At 37.8% G+C, this 19,377-nt stretch overlaps 1 protein-coding gene across 1 annotated transcript; it reads left to right on the forward strand.

Annotated features, from left to right (window-relative positions):
- The first annotated feature begins 1,971 nt into the window (after nucleotides 1–1,971).
- Nucleotides 1,972–7,691, forward strand: LOC107784587 (aspartate aminotransferase, mitochondrial-like). The gene is made up of 10 exons (XM_016605735.2): nucleotides 1,972–2,457; nucleotides 2,576–2,661; nucleotides 4,086–4,292; nucleotides 4,375–4,480; nucleotides 5,424–5,528; nucleotides 5,618–5,790; nucleotides 6,300–6,459; nucleotides 6,538–6,633; nucleotides 6,698–6,792; nucleotides 7,492–7,691. The coding sequence occupies exons 1-10, from the start codon at nucleotides 2,278–2,280 to the stop codon at nucleotides 7,559–7,561; spliced, it is 1,278 nt and encodes a 425-aa protein (XP_016461221.1). The 5' UTR covers nucleotides 1,972–2,277; the 3' UTR covers nucleotides 7,562–7,691.
- Nucleotides 7,692–19,377: the final 11,686 nt, after the last annotated feature.

A 19,377-nucleotide genomic window follows, 5' to 3' on the forward strand; every position in this document is an offset into this window, starting at 1 on the left:
AAGTCAAGTATAAGTCATCAGAAGAAGTGAAAAGGTACAAGGCAAGACTAGTAGCCAAGGGTTACAGTCAACAAGCTGGTATGGACTACAAAGAAACTTTTTCACCAATTGCCAAAATGGTTACTGTTAGATCAGTGATAGCTGTGGCAGTCTCAAGATATTGGTTCATCTATCAAATGGATGTTCAGAATGCCTTCTTGCAAAGAGATCTTTTGGAGGAGGTTTATATGATTATTCCATAAGGGTTTGCTAGACAGGGGAAGACTAATCAAGTCTGCAAACTCCAGAAATCACTGTATGACCTGAAACAAGCACCAAGACAGTGGAATCTCAAGCTTACTGAAGCTCTGCAACAACTTGATTTTGTCCAGAGTCATTTTGACTATTCACTCTTCACACAACATCAAGGAAGTGACATAGTTGTGATTCTTATATATGTAGATAATTTGATTATCACAGGAACTAACAATGATCTGTTGGTAAAAACCAGGGGAGATCTTCAGAAAAAGTTCAAAATGAAAGACCTAGGTGAATTAAAGTTCTTCTTAGGCATTGAATTTGCCAGATCAAGCAAAGGTATACATATGTGTCAAAGAAAGTATTCCTTGGAGCTGATTTCTGAGCTTGGCCTAGGAGGAGCTAAAACAGCTGGAACTCCACTTGAATGTAATCAGAAACTTACTTCAATAGAGTTTGAAAGAGCATTCAACAAAGATGTAGCTCATGAGATCCAATACTAGAAGATGTTGGAGAGTATCAAAGACTGGTAGGGAGACTTCTATATCTGACCATGACTAGGCCAGATATCTCATTTGGAGTACAGGTGCTAAGTCAGTATATGCATGCTCCAAAACAATCCCACATGGAGGCTGCCCTAAGGATTGTTAGATATCTTAAAGCATCACCAGGCCTGGGACTGTTAATGCCATCAATTGAAACTAAACAACTACAAGCCTTCTGTGACTCTGATTGGGGTTCATGTCTATAGACCAGAGATCTATCACTGGCTACCTAGTGCAATTTACAAAGGCTTTGGTGTCATGGAAATCCAAGAAGCAGGACACTGTAGTTAGAAGTTCAGCTGAAGCTGAATTCAGAAGCATGCCATCATGTGTAGCTGAAGTTACTTGGTTAATAGGGCTGTTCAAGGAACTTGGAATTGAAGCGCAACAACCTGTTGATCTGTTCTGTGACAGCAAAGCTGCCATTCAAATAGCAGCAAAATCCAATATTCCATGAAAGGACCAAACATATAGACATTGACTATCATTTTGTAAGGCAAAAACTAAGTCAAAGGAGTAATCAAAACTCATCATCTCTCAACAAAGGATCAACTGGCAGACCTACTGACTAAAAGCCTTGGAAAAGCACAACATGAAGTTCTGTTGAATCAACTTGGAGTCAAGAATATATTCATAGCATCAGCTTAAGCGGGAGTATTGAAAGTGTAAGTTGATTGTATTTGTATATGTGACAGCTAGCTAGTTAGTTAATGGAGTGGCTATGTCTATTTATGTAAAACAAGTTAGTTAGAAGTGTTAGTTAAAGATATTGTATATATACTTCACTCTGTACAGTACTAACGTTTGCAGAAGAAATGAGAATTAGTTAGTTTTTCTCTCCAAGTCTTCTTCAGTTCATATTTTCTCTTCAATCTCTCTTTACTCCGATATAGTTGACAAAAGTAGCATCTTCATTCTTTAAAATACTACAAAGTAATTATGGTAAAATGCTACAAACTAGTTAGATACTTAACATACATAAGGATAAAAATATAAATATAATAATTCTTAATTAATTAATAATTTATCTAATAAAGAAATTAAGTAATTCGCTTCCAAATCAATAAATCATTAATTAATTTTTTTTAATATGTTCACCAACCATTAATCGGATATTTGAACAACCTAGTTAAAACTCTCATCATCATTTATTTAAAAGTATAAATAATCTTAGTACTCTGCATATATTTAACTTATTAAAAGTTAAAGAGCCAAGTCTCCTTTTTGACAAAGAGAAGAAACTGGCAGAGAAGACAGCCCATTGGAAGAGTAGCAAACCAGAGCTTTCAATGTCTTCTTTCCCTAGCATTCCAATAACATATCTCATAACATATCATATTATATCTACTACTCAATTTTTTCCTCTGTAAAAATACCAACTTGAAGTTTTGCATTCTTTTTTCCTGATTTTACAATCCCAACTCAATAGAGGCTTTAATTTCCTAAACTCTGTGTCTATCTCAATTCAAGAAAAGAACAGAGCAAGAGAATCAACATGTGGAGCAGATATGTTGTTAGATTCAGTAAAAGAAGGATGTCAACCTCAGTAGCAACAAATGGCAAAAACAATATGGGATGGTGGGACCATGTACAACCAGTTCCTAAGGATCCAATCACTAGTGTCACTGAGTCTTTCCTCTTTGACCCAAGTCCTTTAAAGCTCAATCTTGGTGTGGTAATGTTCTTTCTATTTCTTTTTTTTTTCTTTTTTTCTTTTTTTAACTTTATTCATTAGCATTTTTCTCCTTCTGGATTGATGATTATTTTATTTTGTCACACTTTTTTGTTCTTAGGGAGCTTATAGAGATGATGAAGGAAAACCAGTTACTCTTGAATGTGTTAAAAAAGCTATGGAAAAGATATCAGACTGCGAGTTTTTGTGAGTAATATTTTTTTAATAAATTTTTTGACCTTATTGTTTCGCATTGGCGGGAGCCTTGGAGCAATGGTTCTAGCCGTACACTGCCTATATTATATCCCTTCCGTGGACCCTACCTGAATGCGGGGTGATGTTGCTCTAACTTTGGTTTAATGAGTCTGCTCGAAGTTCATGAGTTTTGATTTAATCAGATCATATTTTGGAGAATTCCCTTATCTAATTACTCAAATTTGTCTCTTGCTTAATTTTCTAAATTCTTATTGGAAATTACATGAACAACTTGTTAATTTTTTTCATTGAAAAGTGAAAGCATTTTAACTAGAAATTTAGTCTAGGAAAAGCTCTTAGGAAGCCAAAGGTGACAAACTAATAAGTTTAATGGAGGGGCCATTTGGTTATTTGAATCAGGTACTGCCCTTTTAAAAGGGTGGGTTGGGGGGGGGGGGAGGGGCATGTCCCTTCAAGGAAGGGAAGGAGTTCAGTAAAACAACATATGGGAAGGCTTTTCAAGTTATTGCAGCGATATTTATATTTCATCTATTTTTTCAGCTGTTGGACGACTAATATTGCTCATTATTTAGTCTATATCTTTAGGATTGAAGGGGATGAGAATATTATTGTGTATTGAAATAAAACGGCTAAAAAGGTTTTTAGGTGGCGCAGGACAACTATTAAGTATTCTACACCCACCCTCCCCAGACCCCACTCGGGGATCACACTGAGTATGTTGTTGTTGTATATAGCTAAAACCAACTAGTTTGGGATCGATACGTATTGCTTTTACTGAAGAGGTTGGGCAATGTCCGCGCTCATATGTACTTCAGTTTTTTCTTACTACTTAGGTGTGGGACAATGTTTGAGTTGAAGTTGAAAAAAATCCGTGGAGTTGACCTATTGATTGGAATGAACTTCACTTAGAAAACAATTGAAGATTTGTAAGTGCAAAGCAGTACTTCACTTAAAATACACTTTCAACCCAGTGTTTCAATATTTTACTCGAAGTCTAAATTATGGAATTCAGTATTTGCAATTGCCAAACTACTGGATTCAGTATTTGCAAAGAGTGGAACAATATTTATGCCCAAAATGTCCCACATTCGATGTATAAAAGCATCCAAAGTGTTTTATAAGGTTCTTGGATTACCTCACTCGTTACCTTTTAACATTTTTTGGTTGAGTGCTAAAATACTTTCACGATATTTGCAAAATATTCAATGAGGAACGTTTTCTGGATTCATCCTATTTCACTGCAACCATGACCATTGTTTTTCTCGTTCATATACCGGCGTGTAGTTCTGTGTTGTGCTTTTGAACAGTCAATTTTCTTTTAAAGCTTACATTGGATATGGGACCGCAGTTCCATTTTCACGTTTCTCTCTCTTGTTAACATGTCGCTTGGTCTAATATTGGGCCGGTCTTGGCAGGGAATCAACTAAAGCAACAACAAAGTCAAAGTTCGTGCAGGACTGTGTGAAATTGGCTTATGGATATGACTCTGATGTTGTTAGAGAAAGCAGGTTTGCTGGAGTTCCAGCTCTTTCAGGGACTGGTGCATGCCGTCTGTTTGCTGAATTCCAAAGGCGCTTCTATCCTGACTCACGAATGTTTCTACCAATGCCAACTTGGTCCAAGTAAATGCTTTTCATGTTTATAATTCGTGTTCATGCCACGTCGTGATAAATTTGTAATGTGATTGAAGTGTGTTCTTTTTAGCCACAATGACATTTGGAGGGATTCTGAAGTTTGTACAAGTACCTACCACTATTATGATCCTGATACAAAAGGATTGCAATTTCAAGCCCTCATGAATGATATCAAGGTTCGGTTTTACGCTGGAGGATAAGATGAGTTTTCTCAAATTTTGTTGTGAAATATTTGCTTAACTGTACTGCTAATTCTTACATCCTTACATGACTTTACACCCTTTTCCTGCACATATGAGATTGTGTACCTTTGTAAAAGATGGATTATGTTGCTGAGCTATTTAGATGTAACCAATAACTATGTTGCTCGGACTCTTCAAAAATATTATTGGGTGCGTGTCGGATCCTCCAAAAGCATTAGCGAAGCCATGAATTTCCTCAAGAGTGTTCAAACTTGAAAAAAGTAAAAAACTTTCTCCAACGAAGAGTGTTCAATATATGTTTTATACTTCTAAAACTTAATGTTCTACATCCGCAGTATAATTTTGTGACTAAGGATGGTCAGTTGACCACCCTTTAAGACATGTAGCTTCGCCCTTGTCCAAAAGTAAGCGCATTTTTTGGAGGATCCGACACGAGCGACAACATTTTTAGAGTGTCGTCCGAGCAACATAGCCAATAAATTCTTTGCTGAATAATCATGTCAGAAAGTAACTTTGTATATGATCCTCAACAATATAACAACAACAACAAACCTAGTTTGATCTCATAAATGAGGTTTGGGGAGGGTAGTGTGTACGCAGACCTTACCCCTACCTCATAGAGATAGAGACACTGTTTCCGATAGACCCTCGGCTCAAGGAACAGTGAAGATAAAACAACCAATTAGCAAAGAATATTAGAAACAATGATGTATATGATCCTCCTACCTGAAAAATGTAATAGAGAAAATTCCCTTGCAGCCATGCAATAATATTCATTATGTCATATACGGATACTCATTTTGCGAAACTGTTGTATGTGGTTACAATATCTGAAGGCAAACTCTGCTTTTGTTAACTTTCCTCTTAAGGAGTTTAGAATACTATTCCTGACCCTATTCATTTGATAATCTCACAGAATGCTTCAGATCGTTCCTTTTTCTTACTTCATCCTTGTGCTCATAATCCAACTGGCGTCGACCCCAACTATGAGCAGTGGAAAGAAATCTCTCACCTATTCAAGGTTAGTGAAATAATTTATTCTTTTTTCTTTCTCTTATTTTACTTTTCTAGTCTATCTTATGTGGTATCTCTTGTGAAAATTGATTTCAGATCAAGAATCATTTTCCTTTTTTTGATATGGCTTATCAAGGAATTTCTAGCGGCGACCTTGAGAAAGATGCTACTGCTATTCGGATATTTCTTGAAGACGGACATCTATTGGGCTGTGCCCAGTCTTTTTCCAAAAACATGGGATTATACGGACACCGAGTAGGTTGTGTCAGGTAGACCACTTCAAGCTACTGTGTTTTACAACTCCTCATTTTGAACAACATCGAAATAATACTACACGTTCATCGGTTAGACAATCTACTCAATCCAGTTAACGAACAAAGGAAAGAAAAACTACTGAATATTAAAAAGAGAACCAACAAACAAAGTAACTTTAACTTGTCCATTCTTAGTCTCCAAAAAAAAACTTGTCCATTCTTAGTATAATCCTGAATCCACTTTAGCGCTTAGTAGCCCACAAAATGACCAGGAATCACGTTAGTTACTAGACTTTCAATGAATTAAACTGAAACTTGACCTTTTCCATTAACCTGTGTGATTTTTGCATGCGTTAAACAATGACTAATTGGTGCGTTCTTGTCTTGCTACAAGGGAAGTGAAAAATATTTGATTCTTTATGTCGATAGTTTGGTTTGTTTCTTTCATGGTTTCTTGATTAGTCTCCAATTCTCAAACTTCCCATCCTCTCGCTTCCTCTTTTTTTTCTTTTTGTGGAAACCAGTATTGTCTCCAGGGATGAAAAGCAAGCCACTGCAATCAAGAGTCAGTTCCAGCAGATTGTCAGGGCAATGTACAGTAGCTCTCCTCTTCACGGCCCACTATTAGTATCTACAATCTTGAACGATGCTGATTTAAAGGCACTTTGGGAAGAGGAAATTAAGGTAATTGATGTTCGTATTACTAGGTTCTAATTACCATTCCATTTCCTTACTCTTTACTGATTATATCTTTTGTTTAAGGTCATGGCTGATCGCATGATCAGAATGAGAATCACATTACGTCGAACTCTTGAAGAATTGAATTCGTCTGCAAACTGGGAACATATAACCAAGCAGGTATTCTTAAGTCTTTTTTGCAACCGGGTATATCAAATGCAGCTGCTAAATATCGAAATTTCAGGTCGGAATGTTTTACTTCTCTGGTTTATCCCCTAAAGAGGTTGACCGATTGCAGAGGGATTTCCATATATACATGACTAATGATGGACGCATCAGGTACTTAAATCAGATTTCTTGAATTTACATACTAATATCAATATACATGACACTGCAGATTGTATTGTGCGGCCCGAAAATGAGGAAGTATATATCTTTACCTGCCCAATTTAAGAACCACAAGGGAAGTAAAACAACCCATCCCCTTCTCCCTCCATTCTCCTCTTCATATAATCACACATAGTAGGTTGAAACAGCAGAAGCTCTCAAAGACCACTAAGATAACTCATTTGTAGTCATGACCATTTTGCGGAACTAGAAATTTATACAAGGGGATTCAAAAACATTCTAGGATGTCACAGTTGAACATATGACCTAAAGCAATTTTGAACCCCCTTTACTACTATACGTGAATTTTTCTTCATATCAAGGGGATTCAACAACTCACATATAACCAAAAAAGATCATTTTTACTCTATTTATATCGTGTGATTTTCTGACGAAGGGGGTCGGTTTGAACCCCCTGTACTCTACCTAGTTCCGCCTGTGGTGACAGGTTCTCCAAGAAATTTCTCAAGTGGTTTATTTCTCTAAAACTACTTTCATGTGGGAAGTTACAATAGAGTATTGGTTTTGAATTCTACCATAAACATACAAAAAGAAAAATTAAAAGAAAGTAAACAGAAAGAACAAAAGATTTTCTGATCTCCATTTTTATGCTTTTGCAATTGAAATGACTGATGCATTATCCATTGGTAGCATGGCAGGGGTAACAAGCAGCAATGTGGAATACTTGGCAAGTGCAATCCATAAAGTTACCAAAGTGTAGATATTAGTTAGCTTAAATGTTGAACCAGTTTTGGCAATTGGTTGAAAAGCAATTTGTAGATTAGATTATCTATCTTAATAAAAGTCTGAAGAAACCTTTCATATCAATATACAGTCAGACTTATTTATAACATCCATCCTCTATAACAAAACTTCATTATAACGGTCAAGTTTTCTTTGGAACTAATTTTTCATGTAATGTTATAATATATGTAGCGCTTCACTATAGCAACCAAAATATTTTGGTAAGGTTTGGTTGTATCTGATTCCTCGGTAAGGTCTTCTTTCCTGAGTAATATTTACCATATATTTTTTTTCTCCGGGATGTTTATTAAGCAAAGATCAAGAGAAAGTTAAGGGCTTTTGTGCAAAATTTCTGTTGAAGTATGAAATGAGAAGTTCTCTGGTTGTTAACAGCATTGCAAGTGCATTGATCCAAAGCATTTCAAAATTTGTAGTTTAGCAAATTTTATGCTCAATTCTTTTTGAGATCATATGCACAAAAATCAATGTCTAATACTCCCTCCGTTTCAATTTATGTGAATCTGTTTGACTGGGCACGAAATTTAAGAAAAAATGAAGGCTTTTGGAATTTGTGGTCCTAAACAAGTTAAAAAGGGGCCCAGAGAGTTTGTGTGGTTATAAAAGCTTCTCATTAAGGTTAGAATTGTAAGTTTAAGCTAAATTGTTTCCAAATTTAGAAAGGATTCATTCTTTTTAGAACGGACCAAAAAGGAAATAGGTACACATAAATTGGAACGGAAGGAGTAATAAATAGCGGCTAAAGATGCAAATACTATTAAGGCACTTGAATTGGAACAAGGGGGAAACCAATTTAAATTTTCAAGAACAATTTGCTTTTTTTCATCAATAAAATCTAGTACTAATCAATTCTTTCTTGTTCCTCTTTCTGACTATAAATGTTTTTTTTAATTTTTAAATTACTTTCTTGGAACAAGTTTGTGATAATATTTGTAACAAAAAATTGAGTTGTTATTTAGAAGAAAAAAATTAGATCTTGAAGGAATTTTATGGGGTGCCCACCTCCTTTAATTTTTGTAGTTCCACTAAATACTATTTGAAGATCCAAAGAAATGCTCCTTTATCCTTTTCGCCTCTGCATAAACCAAAATAATTAATTGCGCATTATTATTAATAGAACCAAAAAAAAAGGAAAATTGTGAAAGAGAATTACTTAAGAAAATTGACCATTTACAAATCATCTCATAGATTTCAAAGATAACCAGATCATATTATAGTTATTGCCAACTCAATTACGCCATAGAAGATTGCCAATGATTTAGAATTTAAGAAAAAATATTATTAAAACTTAGGGGGTCCAGAGAACCTTTTAGGTTGTTATGGATCCTTTTCATATTCTTCTTTTGTCATAAGGGTTTTAATCAAATAAAGACGGGGGAATTATTTTTATAAGGATTTTGGTTTATTTCTTCGAGGTAGGTTGTCTAATTAATGTAAGTTAGGAGTATATAAGAGTAACAAATGTTATGTTGTGTACATTTCAATACGATTTAGCTTACGGAAATATTTGTTAGATCTTTCTTTGAAATAAAAAGACAAGATAGATGAAATATCTGCTTCTATTCCTAAATGTTTGATACCTTTTCTTCACGAAATTCAAACTAAGTGAAATTTAATCAATATTTTAAAATTTATCTTTCTTCTTTTTATATGAAGTATTCGCTAATTTATACCACTTCTTGTATAACTTTTGTGTATCTAAGTTTTTAATATAAATTAATCTAATCGATTTAATTCCTTCTAAAATTAGTCAAATTAATGAATATTTATAAGCGGCATCAATATGTGAAGAAGTGAACAAATAAATAAATCATTATAGTGACTAGTTGTATCGTTTTTTATATTTATATTAAATATTTTCATTTTTCTTATGATTTATATATACATATTTACGAAAAAATTTGACAACACGGTGTCACATGATACCGCTTGAGATAAGGTGCCTATGCCTAATGCTCCTGATCGAATTTACGTGGATACGGGATGTTTGTGCATCGGACCGCCTTTTTCGGTGTATTGGAATAACATGCATTCAAAGGCTTACCATCAAAACTTACACTATGAAATAGTAATTCAGAATTGAACCATATGCAATGGAAATTGAGAAAGTTTAATTTCAGGAGGGGCTGATTCCTAAGAATATGGGTTCAAAATCTGACACCTATATTCGGTATGTATACGGTGAAATCAGGTGCCCCGATTTAGTAGGCTCGAGACGTCGCACCGAGGGTAGAAATTCGATAAAGACCAAGCCCGGATTCGAAGACAGAATAAGAGGCTCGAAGACCTAAATGCTCGAGGAATATCGGAGCCAAGTATGACCGTCTCAGAGATAGTGCCGTTGTGAGTTTGTTACAGAAGGACAAGATTCTCGCCGCGTCCCCAAGATCATGGCGTGAATTCCGTAATAGATTTGTACGAATTAGTACAAATCTGTACCAGGCGGTTATACAGTTGTCCCAATAAGATTCTTTACTGTAAATGAAAATATACCTTATTTAGGGCTCCCCTCCTATATAAAGGGGACCCCAATCATTTGTAAACATCATCTAATCATTGGCAAAAAATATGCTATCTTACTTTTTCGCTCATTGTTCATCATAATTGTCCTTTATCTTTATTACCCTTACTTTACTGTTCTTGGTTCATCTCAACGTCACTGAGCTCGAGGTCGATACTGGTCAAGTAACACTGGTTTGATTCACTTATTTCCTTCATCTATACTTCATATTTCTTGATTATTAATTGATATTGAACTAAATCACGTATCTTTAAAACCACAAATCAAATTTAATTGTTACTCGTATTTTCAAGGTAAACAGTTTGGTGCCCACCGTGGGGCTAAAGATAATAGTGATTATTTCATTATTGATTCTCATAACACACGTTATTTTTACACTTTTTCTTTCAAGAATTTTGATTCTCAAGCTGAAACATGTCTAGCTCGCAAAACGTGCATGTTTATGACAACGAAGGTCTTGGAGAAAACAATAATATAGGGTCGGTGTACCACCACTAAACCTTGGGAAAGTGCCAAATATGGAACCAGTTGATATTAGTTCACGCATTGCTCTAAACGCGTATTTAGGCACGGACCCTGGAGGGAGTATACGTAGGGAAGCCCGATCTGGTGGCCAAGGAGCACAAGGAATGAGATATGGGGGAATCAGCCTCCAAGTGATATTCGAGATGCTGCAAGCTCAACAAATCGCCATCGCTCAACTTCAAAGTTAGAATAAGACTTCGAATATAGCTGAACTAGAAAACACTCGGCGTGTTGAGAGGTCGAACGGAAATGATTCGGGGACTGACCCAACCATTATGAGAATGCTCGAAGAGATCACCAAGAGGATCGAGTCCGGGGAAAAGAAGATTGAAGACAATGACAAAAAGGTGGAGACTTATAACTCCCGTGTTGATCAAATACAGGGGCACCTCCAGTCTTGAAAGGTTTAGATGCTAAAAAGTTCATACAAAAATCATTCCCCCCAAGTGCGACTCTGATGCCCATTCCTAAGAAGTTTCGCATGCCCGATATACCCAAATACAATGGGAAAATTGACCCTAATGAGCATATTACTTCATGCACTTGCGAGATCAAAGGAAATGACTTGAATGACGATGGGATCGAATCAGTTTTGTTGAAAAAGTTTGGAGTAACACTGTCGAAAAGAAGCTATGATTTGGTATCACAACTTGCCTCCTAACTCTATTGATTCGTTTGCTATATTAGCAGACGCATTCGTAAAAGCACATGTCGGGGCCATAAAGGTGGCAACGAGGAAATCAGACATCTTCAAGATAAAACAAAGGAACGATGAGATGTTGAGGGAGTTCGTATCTAGGTTTCAGATGGAGCGTATGGAATTACCACCGGTCTCGGATGACTGGACAGTACAAGCTTTTATGCAGGGTTTGAATGAAAGGAGTTCAATTGCATCTCTACAATTAAAGCAAAATCTGATCGAGTATCCAGCTGTGACATGGTCGGACATACATAACCATTATAAGCCAAAGATTAGGGTCGAGGAAGACCAGTTGAGAGCCCCCTCGGGCTCAGTTCATCCTAACAGGCTGGCAGTTAAGCCCCCGAGGGATACAGATAGGGAATCTAGATTCAACAAAGAACGGTATCGGCCATATGTCGATCAGAGAAACAATGTCTCAGGTCGTAACGCTTCTCGTAATGATCGGAGAAACAATCGAGGTCAAAGCTCTCGGGGACTCATGAGTAAGAGCGGGTTCGATAAACATACTGACCCGCGGAGGCACCTCGATTGTCAGAGTATAATTTCAGTATAGATGCATCAGGGATCGTGTCAGCTATTGGAAGGATCAAGGATACCAAGTGGCCCAGGCCTATACAAACCATTCCTTCTCAAAGGAATCCAAACTTAATGTCCAAGTATCATGGCACACATGGCCATAGAACCGAAGACTGGAGGCAGGTAAGGGAGGAGGGAGCTCGGTTGTTCAACGAGGGTCACCTTCGAGAATTTCTCAGTGATCGAGCTAAGAATCACTTTAGGGAGAGAGATGTAAGCAGAAAAAACGAATAGGAAGAATCACAACATGTGATCCACATGATCGTCGGTGGTGTCGATGTCCCACAAAAACCTATATTCAAATGTACCAAAGTGTCGATCACCAAAGAAAAATGGACTCGGAGCTATGTGCCTGAGGACGCCCTATCATTCTACGATGAGGAAGCAGAAGGCATATCTTAACCGCACAACGATGCCCTGGTAATTTCTATCCTTTTAAATGAAATTCAAGTTAAATGTGTTCTAGTGGATCCAGGTAGCTCGAAAAACATAATCAGATCGAGGGTCGTAGAGCAGCTCGGCCTACAGGATCAGATTATACCTGCATCCCGTTTCCTAAATGGCTTCAACATGGCGAGCGAAACAACAAAGGGGGAGATAATCCTACCAGTAAACGTAGCTGGGACCATACAAGATAAGAAATTCCATGTCATCGAAGGCGATATGAGGTATAATGCACTTCTCGGGAGGCCATGGATCCATAGCATGAGGGTAGTACCTTTGGCCCTTTACCAGATGATGAAATTCCCAATAGAGGATGGGGTGAAAACGGTCCGCGGAGAACAACATGCTGCAAAGGAGATGCTTGCAGTCGAGGAAGTGACTCCGGCACCAATGCCTTCGACCTCAAAAAAATCGGGGACCAAAGATAAGCCAGCGGCCAAATAGCAATCACCGATCCCAGTCTCGATTGAGCCAGAGGAATAGGTAATCGAGGAAGAAGAAGAGGATTTCCTTACTCCTCGAACTTTCATCATTCCAGAAGAGTCCGATGCAACCAAGTCAACGATCGAGGAACTGGAGCAAGTCATATTGATCGAATACATGCCCGAAAGAAAGGTATACTTGGGAACGAGATTAACCCCCGAACTCAGAAAAAACTCATTCAATTTCTTATTGATAATATGGATTGCTTTGCTTGGTCCCATTTATATATGACAAGAATTCCCCCGAAAATAACAACATACCGGCTAAGCTTTGACTCGAGGTTCAAACCACTCAAGCAAAAAAGGAGGCCCTAGTCCAAGGTGAAGCACGCGTTCATAAAGGACGAGGTAACCAAACTTCTTAAAATAGGGTCTATTCGGGAATTAAAATACCCCGAATGGTTAGCCAACATACTTGTAGTTCCCAAAAAAGGAAACAAGCTTAGAATGTGCATAGATTACAAGGATTTGAACAAAGCATGCCCAAAAGACTCTTTTCCACTGCCTAACATCGATCGTATGATCGATGCCACGGCTGACCATGAGATTCTAACCTTTCTCGACGCCTACTCCGGGCACAATCAAATTCAGATGAACCCGAAGGATCCGGAAAAGACCTCATTTATCACTAAGTTTGGAACTTACTATTACAACGTAATGCCCTTCGGGCTAAAAAATGTTGGAGTCACATATCAATGCCTAGTTAACAAAATGTTCGAAGAACAAATAGGTAAAACAATGGAAGTTTACATCGATGATATGTTGGTTAAGTCCCTGCGCGTAGAGGACTATTTAACTCATTTGCAGGAAACATTCGAAATCTCAACATGAAGCTTAACCCGGAAAAATGTGCCTTCGGAGTCGCTCGGGTAAGTTCCTCGACTTCATGGTGTCAAATCGAGGCATCGAAATTAACCCCGACAAAATCAAGGCCATCGAGGATATCACTATTGTGGATAATATGAAGGTCGTACAAAGACTAACAGGTCGAATAGCCGCCTTGGGTCGGTTCATTTCAAGGTCATTAGATCAAAGTCATATGTTCTATTCCTTGCTCAAAAAGAAAAAGGATTTCGCATGGACCCCGGAATGCTATCAAGCCTTAGAAGAATTGAAACGATACTTATCGAGCCCGCCTTTGCTTCACACCCTGAATGTAGATGAAAAACATTACTTATATTTGGTAGTGTCCGAGATAGCAGTAAGTGGGGTACTGGTTAGAGAAGAGCAAGGTACGCAATACCCTGTTTATTATGTAAGTCGAACTCTAGGAGATGCTGAAACTAGATACCCTCACTTAGAAAAAGTAGCACTTGCATTAATCAGCGCATCTGGGAAGTTAAAGCCATATTTCAATGTCATCCCATATGTGTATTAACCACTTATCCTCTCCGAAATATCTTGCATAAGCCCAAATTGTTGGGTCAATTGGCCAAGTGGGCAGTCGAACTAAGCGGGTACGATATCAAATATCAACCCCGAACAACTATCAAGTCCCAAATCTTGGTGACTTCGTGGCCAATTTTACGCCGACACTCGTACCCGAAGTAGAAAAAGAACTTCTGCTGGGATCGGGCACATCATCGGGGGCATGGACCCTTTCCATGGATGGTGCCTCGAATGTGAAAGGGTCTGGACTCGGTATTGTTTTGAAGCCACCAACAAGTAGTACTATTAGACAATCTATCAAAACTCAAGATTGACTAACAATGAGGCCGAGTACGAGGCTATGATTGCAGGTCACAAGCTAGCTAAGAGCTTGGGGGCAGAGGTCATCTAGGCCAAATGCGACTCCCTATTGGTAGTGAACCAATTAAACAAGAGTTTCGAGGTTCGAGAAGATATAATATAGAGGTACTTAGACAAACTACAGGTTACATTGCACCGCTTCAAAGAATGGACCTTGGATCATATGCCTCGAGAGAAAAATAGTAAGGCCGACGCACTTGCAAATCTGGGATCGGCAGTCAAAGAAGATGATGTTATCCTGGGGACTGTCATTCAGTTATTGAGATCCGTGGTCGAGGAAGGTCATGTCGAAATAAATTCCACGAGCTTGATTTGGGATTGGAGAAATAAGTATATCGATTATTTGAAAAATGGAAAGCTCCCATTGGATCACAAAGAGTCGAGGGCTCTACGAACCAAGGCTGCTATGTTCACACTAGATGGGGATGAAACATTATACAGAAAAACGTTCGATGGGCCATTGGCGGTATGTTTAGGGCGGGGGATACCGATTATGTTCTATGAGAAATCCATGAAGGTACTTGTGGGAACCACTCCGGCGCCACGTCTTTGGTTCACAAAATTATCAGAGCATGGTATTACTGGGACATCATGGAAAAACATACTAAGGAGTTTGTCAAAAAATGTGATAAGTGCCAATGGTTTGCACCGATGATCCATCAGCCCGGAGAACAGCTCCACTCGGTCCTATCCCCGTGGCCTTTCATAAAATGGGGGACCGATATAGTCGGCCCCCTACCAACGGCCCCAGGTAAAGCTAAATTTATTTTATTTATGACTGATTACTTTTCTAAATGGGTAGAAGCACAGGGCTTCGAGAAGGTTAGAGAAAAGGAAGTTATTGACTTTATTTGGGACCATATCATATGTCGGTTCGGGATACCTACCGAGATTGTATGCAACAATGGAAAACAATTCATCGGCAGCAAGGTGACGGAGTTCCTCAAAACACACAAGATAAAGGGTATATTATCAACACCATACCACCTAACTGGAAATGGACAGGCCGAATCAACAAACAAAACTATCATTCAAAACCTGAAGAAAAAGTTGGATGATGCAAAGGGAAAATGGATAAAAGTTCTACACGAGGTCCTTTGGGAATATCGAACACCATCAAAGTCTAGCACAGGGGCTACTCCGTTCTCTTTAGTTTATGGCTCCAAGGCCCTTATCCTTGTCAAGGTCGGAGAACCCAGCGCCGGGTTTCGACATGTATCGGAGGAGTCAAATCACGAGGCTATGAATACTAGTCTCGAGCTATTAGATGAAAAACGAGAGGCAACACTTGTTCGGATGGCTGCGCAAAAGCATAGAATCAAGAGATACTACAATAGAAGGTCCGACCTTTGATACTTTGGAGTCGGGAACTTAGTTCTACGAAAAGTCACCCTCAATACTCGAGACCCGAATGAAGGAAAACTAGGCCCGAATTGGGAAGGACCGTACCGAGTCCTCGGAGTTGTCAGCAAAGGATCTTACAAACTTGGCACGATGGAAGGCGAGCAATTGTCAAACAATTGGAATGTATCACTACTCAAACGATACTATTGCTAAGGTATGATTTTTCTTTTTGTCTATTTAAATTTGAAACTAACCCATTGCAGGTGGTTGATCAAAGGTATAAAAGGCACCTTTTTACATGAAGGCCTTAGGTTTTAAATCATGCGTTGCACTCTTTTTCCCTTAGATCAAATTTTGTCCCGAATGGATTTTACCGGCGAGGTTTTTAACGAGGCAACAACTATGTTCTACCTAAGGAGAACGCAATAATATCTAAGGCTTCTTTTCAATCAACCTCGAATACTGGGGGCATCACCCGTGGAGGTTATATTTTCGAGGAAAATACTTTACGCCAAAGAGGGCCTCAATAGGAGAACTTTGTAATGGGTCAAACGGTCAGATGAACCGTGTCCATATAGTATATTCGAGCCCCGACGACAAAACATGTACGCATTATTCAATGAAGCATTCTTTCTATGTCAAAACACTATTGTTTCTCAAAGAAGTCTACTATTATACGGGATCTACACTTATAATTCTACGAGAAACTATCCAAGGGCCAAAACACATATACACCCCGAATACCCGAGGACTATCATCGACAGTCAACACATCCGAGTCATCAAAACTCGAACTCATAAGACCTCAAAGAGGTATACCCTCGATATAAAGGCCGAGGCCATCATACTCGGGGACTAATCTTTCGAACAAGCTCGAAAGGTTATCGGGAATCAAGTCCAAGAGACATACCCGAAGGCTACGACCATATTAAAGACTACAGTCATATAAAGGCTACGACCGAAATAATGTGGCTCGGAGACTTCCTACTTCCGCCATAAATTATAGGCCTTCAAATACTTTGAAAAACCAGTTAAATTAGGCAACCCTCAGCAAAATCAAAAAATAAAGGGGCTTCGATAAAATCAGCCCTCGAATAAAAGACTTCGATAAACATCAGCCTTCGAAAAAACCTCAAGAGGTATTCGATTATCATTATACAAACGAATTACAAATAAGGTCCTGGTCGGTAGGACCTTCAAAAAACCCAACGGGTACAAAAAACACATTTTAAGGCATAGAAAAATTTCACTAAGTCTTTTAACCGAAAAGAGGGAAATTTTTTAAGCCGCTTTAGAGGCAGAATAGGCTGTTGATACCCAATTTTTTCCTATATATTTTTAAATATGCATAAATACCTTCAAATAGCATATATATTCATATATAAGCATGCACAATATTTTTATAATTTTTCCATACTTGTAAGGATTTAAATTGATTTATTTTCTTCCCTTTTATTCATAAAATCCCCAATAATTATTTTCCAAATTATTTTTATTATGATTTATTAATTTAATCTCTATATTTATGCCAAAATATGATTGATATATTTTTATGCATTTTTTATAATTGCATTTGGTATTTTTCGAGCTAAATTGCATATAATTGCAATGTTAGCCCATTTAGTGTATAATTATATTTTATGTGCGTAAAATTGGTCCCTATATTTTTAAAATGACAATTATATATTTTAAATCATTTTGGCACATTGAATTATTTTTTAAAGATTATTTATTATTTATTATAAATTAAATAGGGAAAAGTGACTATTTAAATTATAGCCAGATTTGGCTTTCAATTGTAGCCCAAATTGAACCCATTCCCTAGCCCAATTTCATACCCAATTAGCCCGATCCAGACCCTATAAACACCTACCCAAACCCGAAACCCATTTACCCGGTCAAATCCTGACCGTTGATCTCCTATATCAACGGTCTACATGACCCCTTTCCTATTTAATTCCTAAGACCAGCCTAACCCTAGCCATTCTTCACAGCCCACCGCCTTCAGATGCTCTCGTCTCCTCTCTTCTCTTAACCTAACCCTAATCCCTCTTCAACTGCCGCCTCCTTCTTCGGTCTTCTTCGGTGACCACCTTTCAAACCCAAGCCTCCAATGGTTCCTCCATCGCCTTGCTCATCCTCTCTGAGGCCTTCAAGGGCCCTGGGCCATGCCGACTTGTATCTATGGTTGCTGTTTTGGCTTTTCATGGCTTCTCCGGTGTGATTTTGGGCAAAATCACACTATATTTGTTACGATCTATGTAATTCTAAGCAGGTTCTTCTATCTCTACTTGGGTTTCCTTTGAAACCCTAATTTTCGTTTGTATCTCTTAGATCTGGGCCATTTTTAAACGATTCGAGCCTATTCCTTCTATGTTCTACACTGTTCTCAAACCTTTTTGAAAAATCATCAACTTTAGGTTGTTTTTACTTTCTTTAAAAGTTAGGGTTTCTCGGAGTTTCTTCTACACTTGTTTAAACCAATTTTTCTTTATGTATAAACCTCTATCCTTTGACTGATTCTATGTTTATACTCCTTTTTCAACTCGTCTATGTGAAAACTCTAGTTCTTGGTCTTAATCCTGGGTTCTGAATTTGTAGTTGATGATTTGTTTGTTACGCTTGCTATTTCTCATGAATTCCTGAGTTTTGTGTGATTTTCTTACCCTACTATGCCCATTAGGGTTTCTAATTTTTGCTTCTCCCGCCTATACTATGTTTATTCTATTAACTCCTCTAATTAGTGCTATGTTCTATACGAATCCTTGATTTTGTGTGATTTTTACCCTACTGTGCTATTAGGGTTTCTAATTTTACCTCTTCTTGCCTATTGTGTGTTTATTTTGTTTGTTCATAGAAATTTATGGTAATTTCCCCAAAATCAGTACTATTGTCCATCGGAATCTTTGATTCCCTATGATTGATATCCTTGTAATCCCTTGTGATATTCTATACTGATTTTCAATCTCTTAGTCATTTTTCTTGCCTTATTTTTTGGTCGATTATGCTGTCGACTGACTCTTATGTTATTTCCTTAATTGGAATATTATGTACCTGGCCTTAATTGCATGTTCTATACTTGCATTATGCTGAAATTATTTCCTTATGTGTTATATTCCATGTCTTATGTGATCTCTTACCTTATATGTCTTTACCGTTTGAAATTAACTCCCTTAATTAAGGGAGTACTTCTACTAATTTTATACTAATTGATACCTAGTTCTATAATTACTTCTTGACTTTGATTCTTACCTTATTACTCTGCCTAGTTTCAGACTATATATAGTCTTTCTCATTAACACACACGGACACAAACTCTTGGGTTCAAAAAACTATCTCTCATACTTAAAAAAATCTCTGCTCTCTCTCTCTCTCTCTCTTGTGCTACTTGCTACTGCTCTAAGTTAGCCGGCTGCAAGCCAAGGCTAACCA

The sequence above is a fragment of the Nicotiana tabacum genome, chromosome 5 (genome assembly GCF_000715075.1).
Source record: "Nicotiana tabacum cultivar K326 chromosome 5, ASM71507v2, whole genome shotgun sequence".
Classification (NCBI taxonomy): Eukaryota; Viridiplantae; Streptophyta; class Magnoliopsida; order Solanales; family Solanaceae; genus Nicotiana; species Nicotiana tabacum.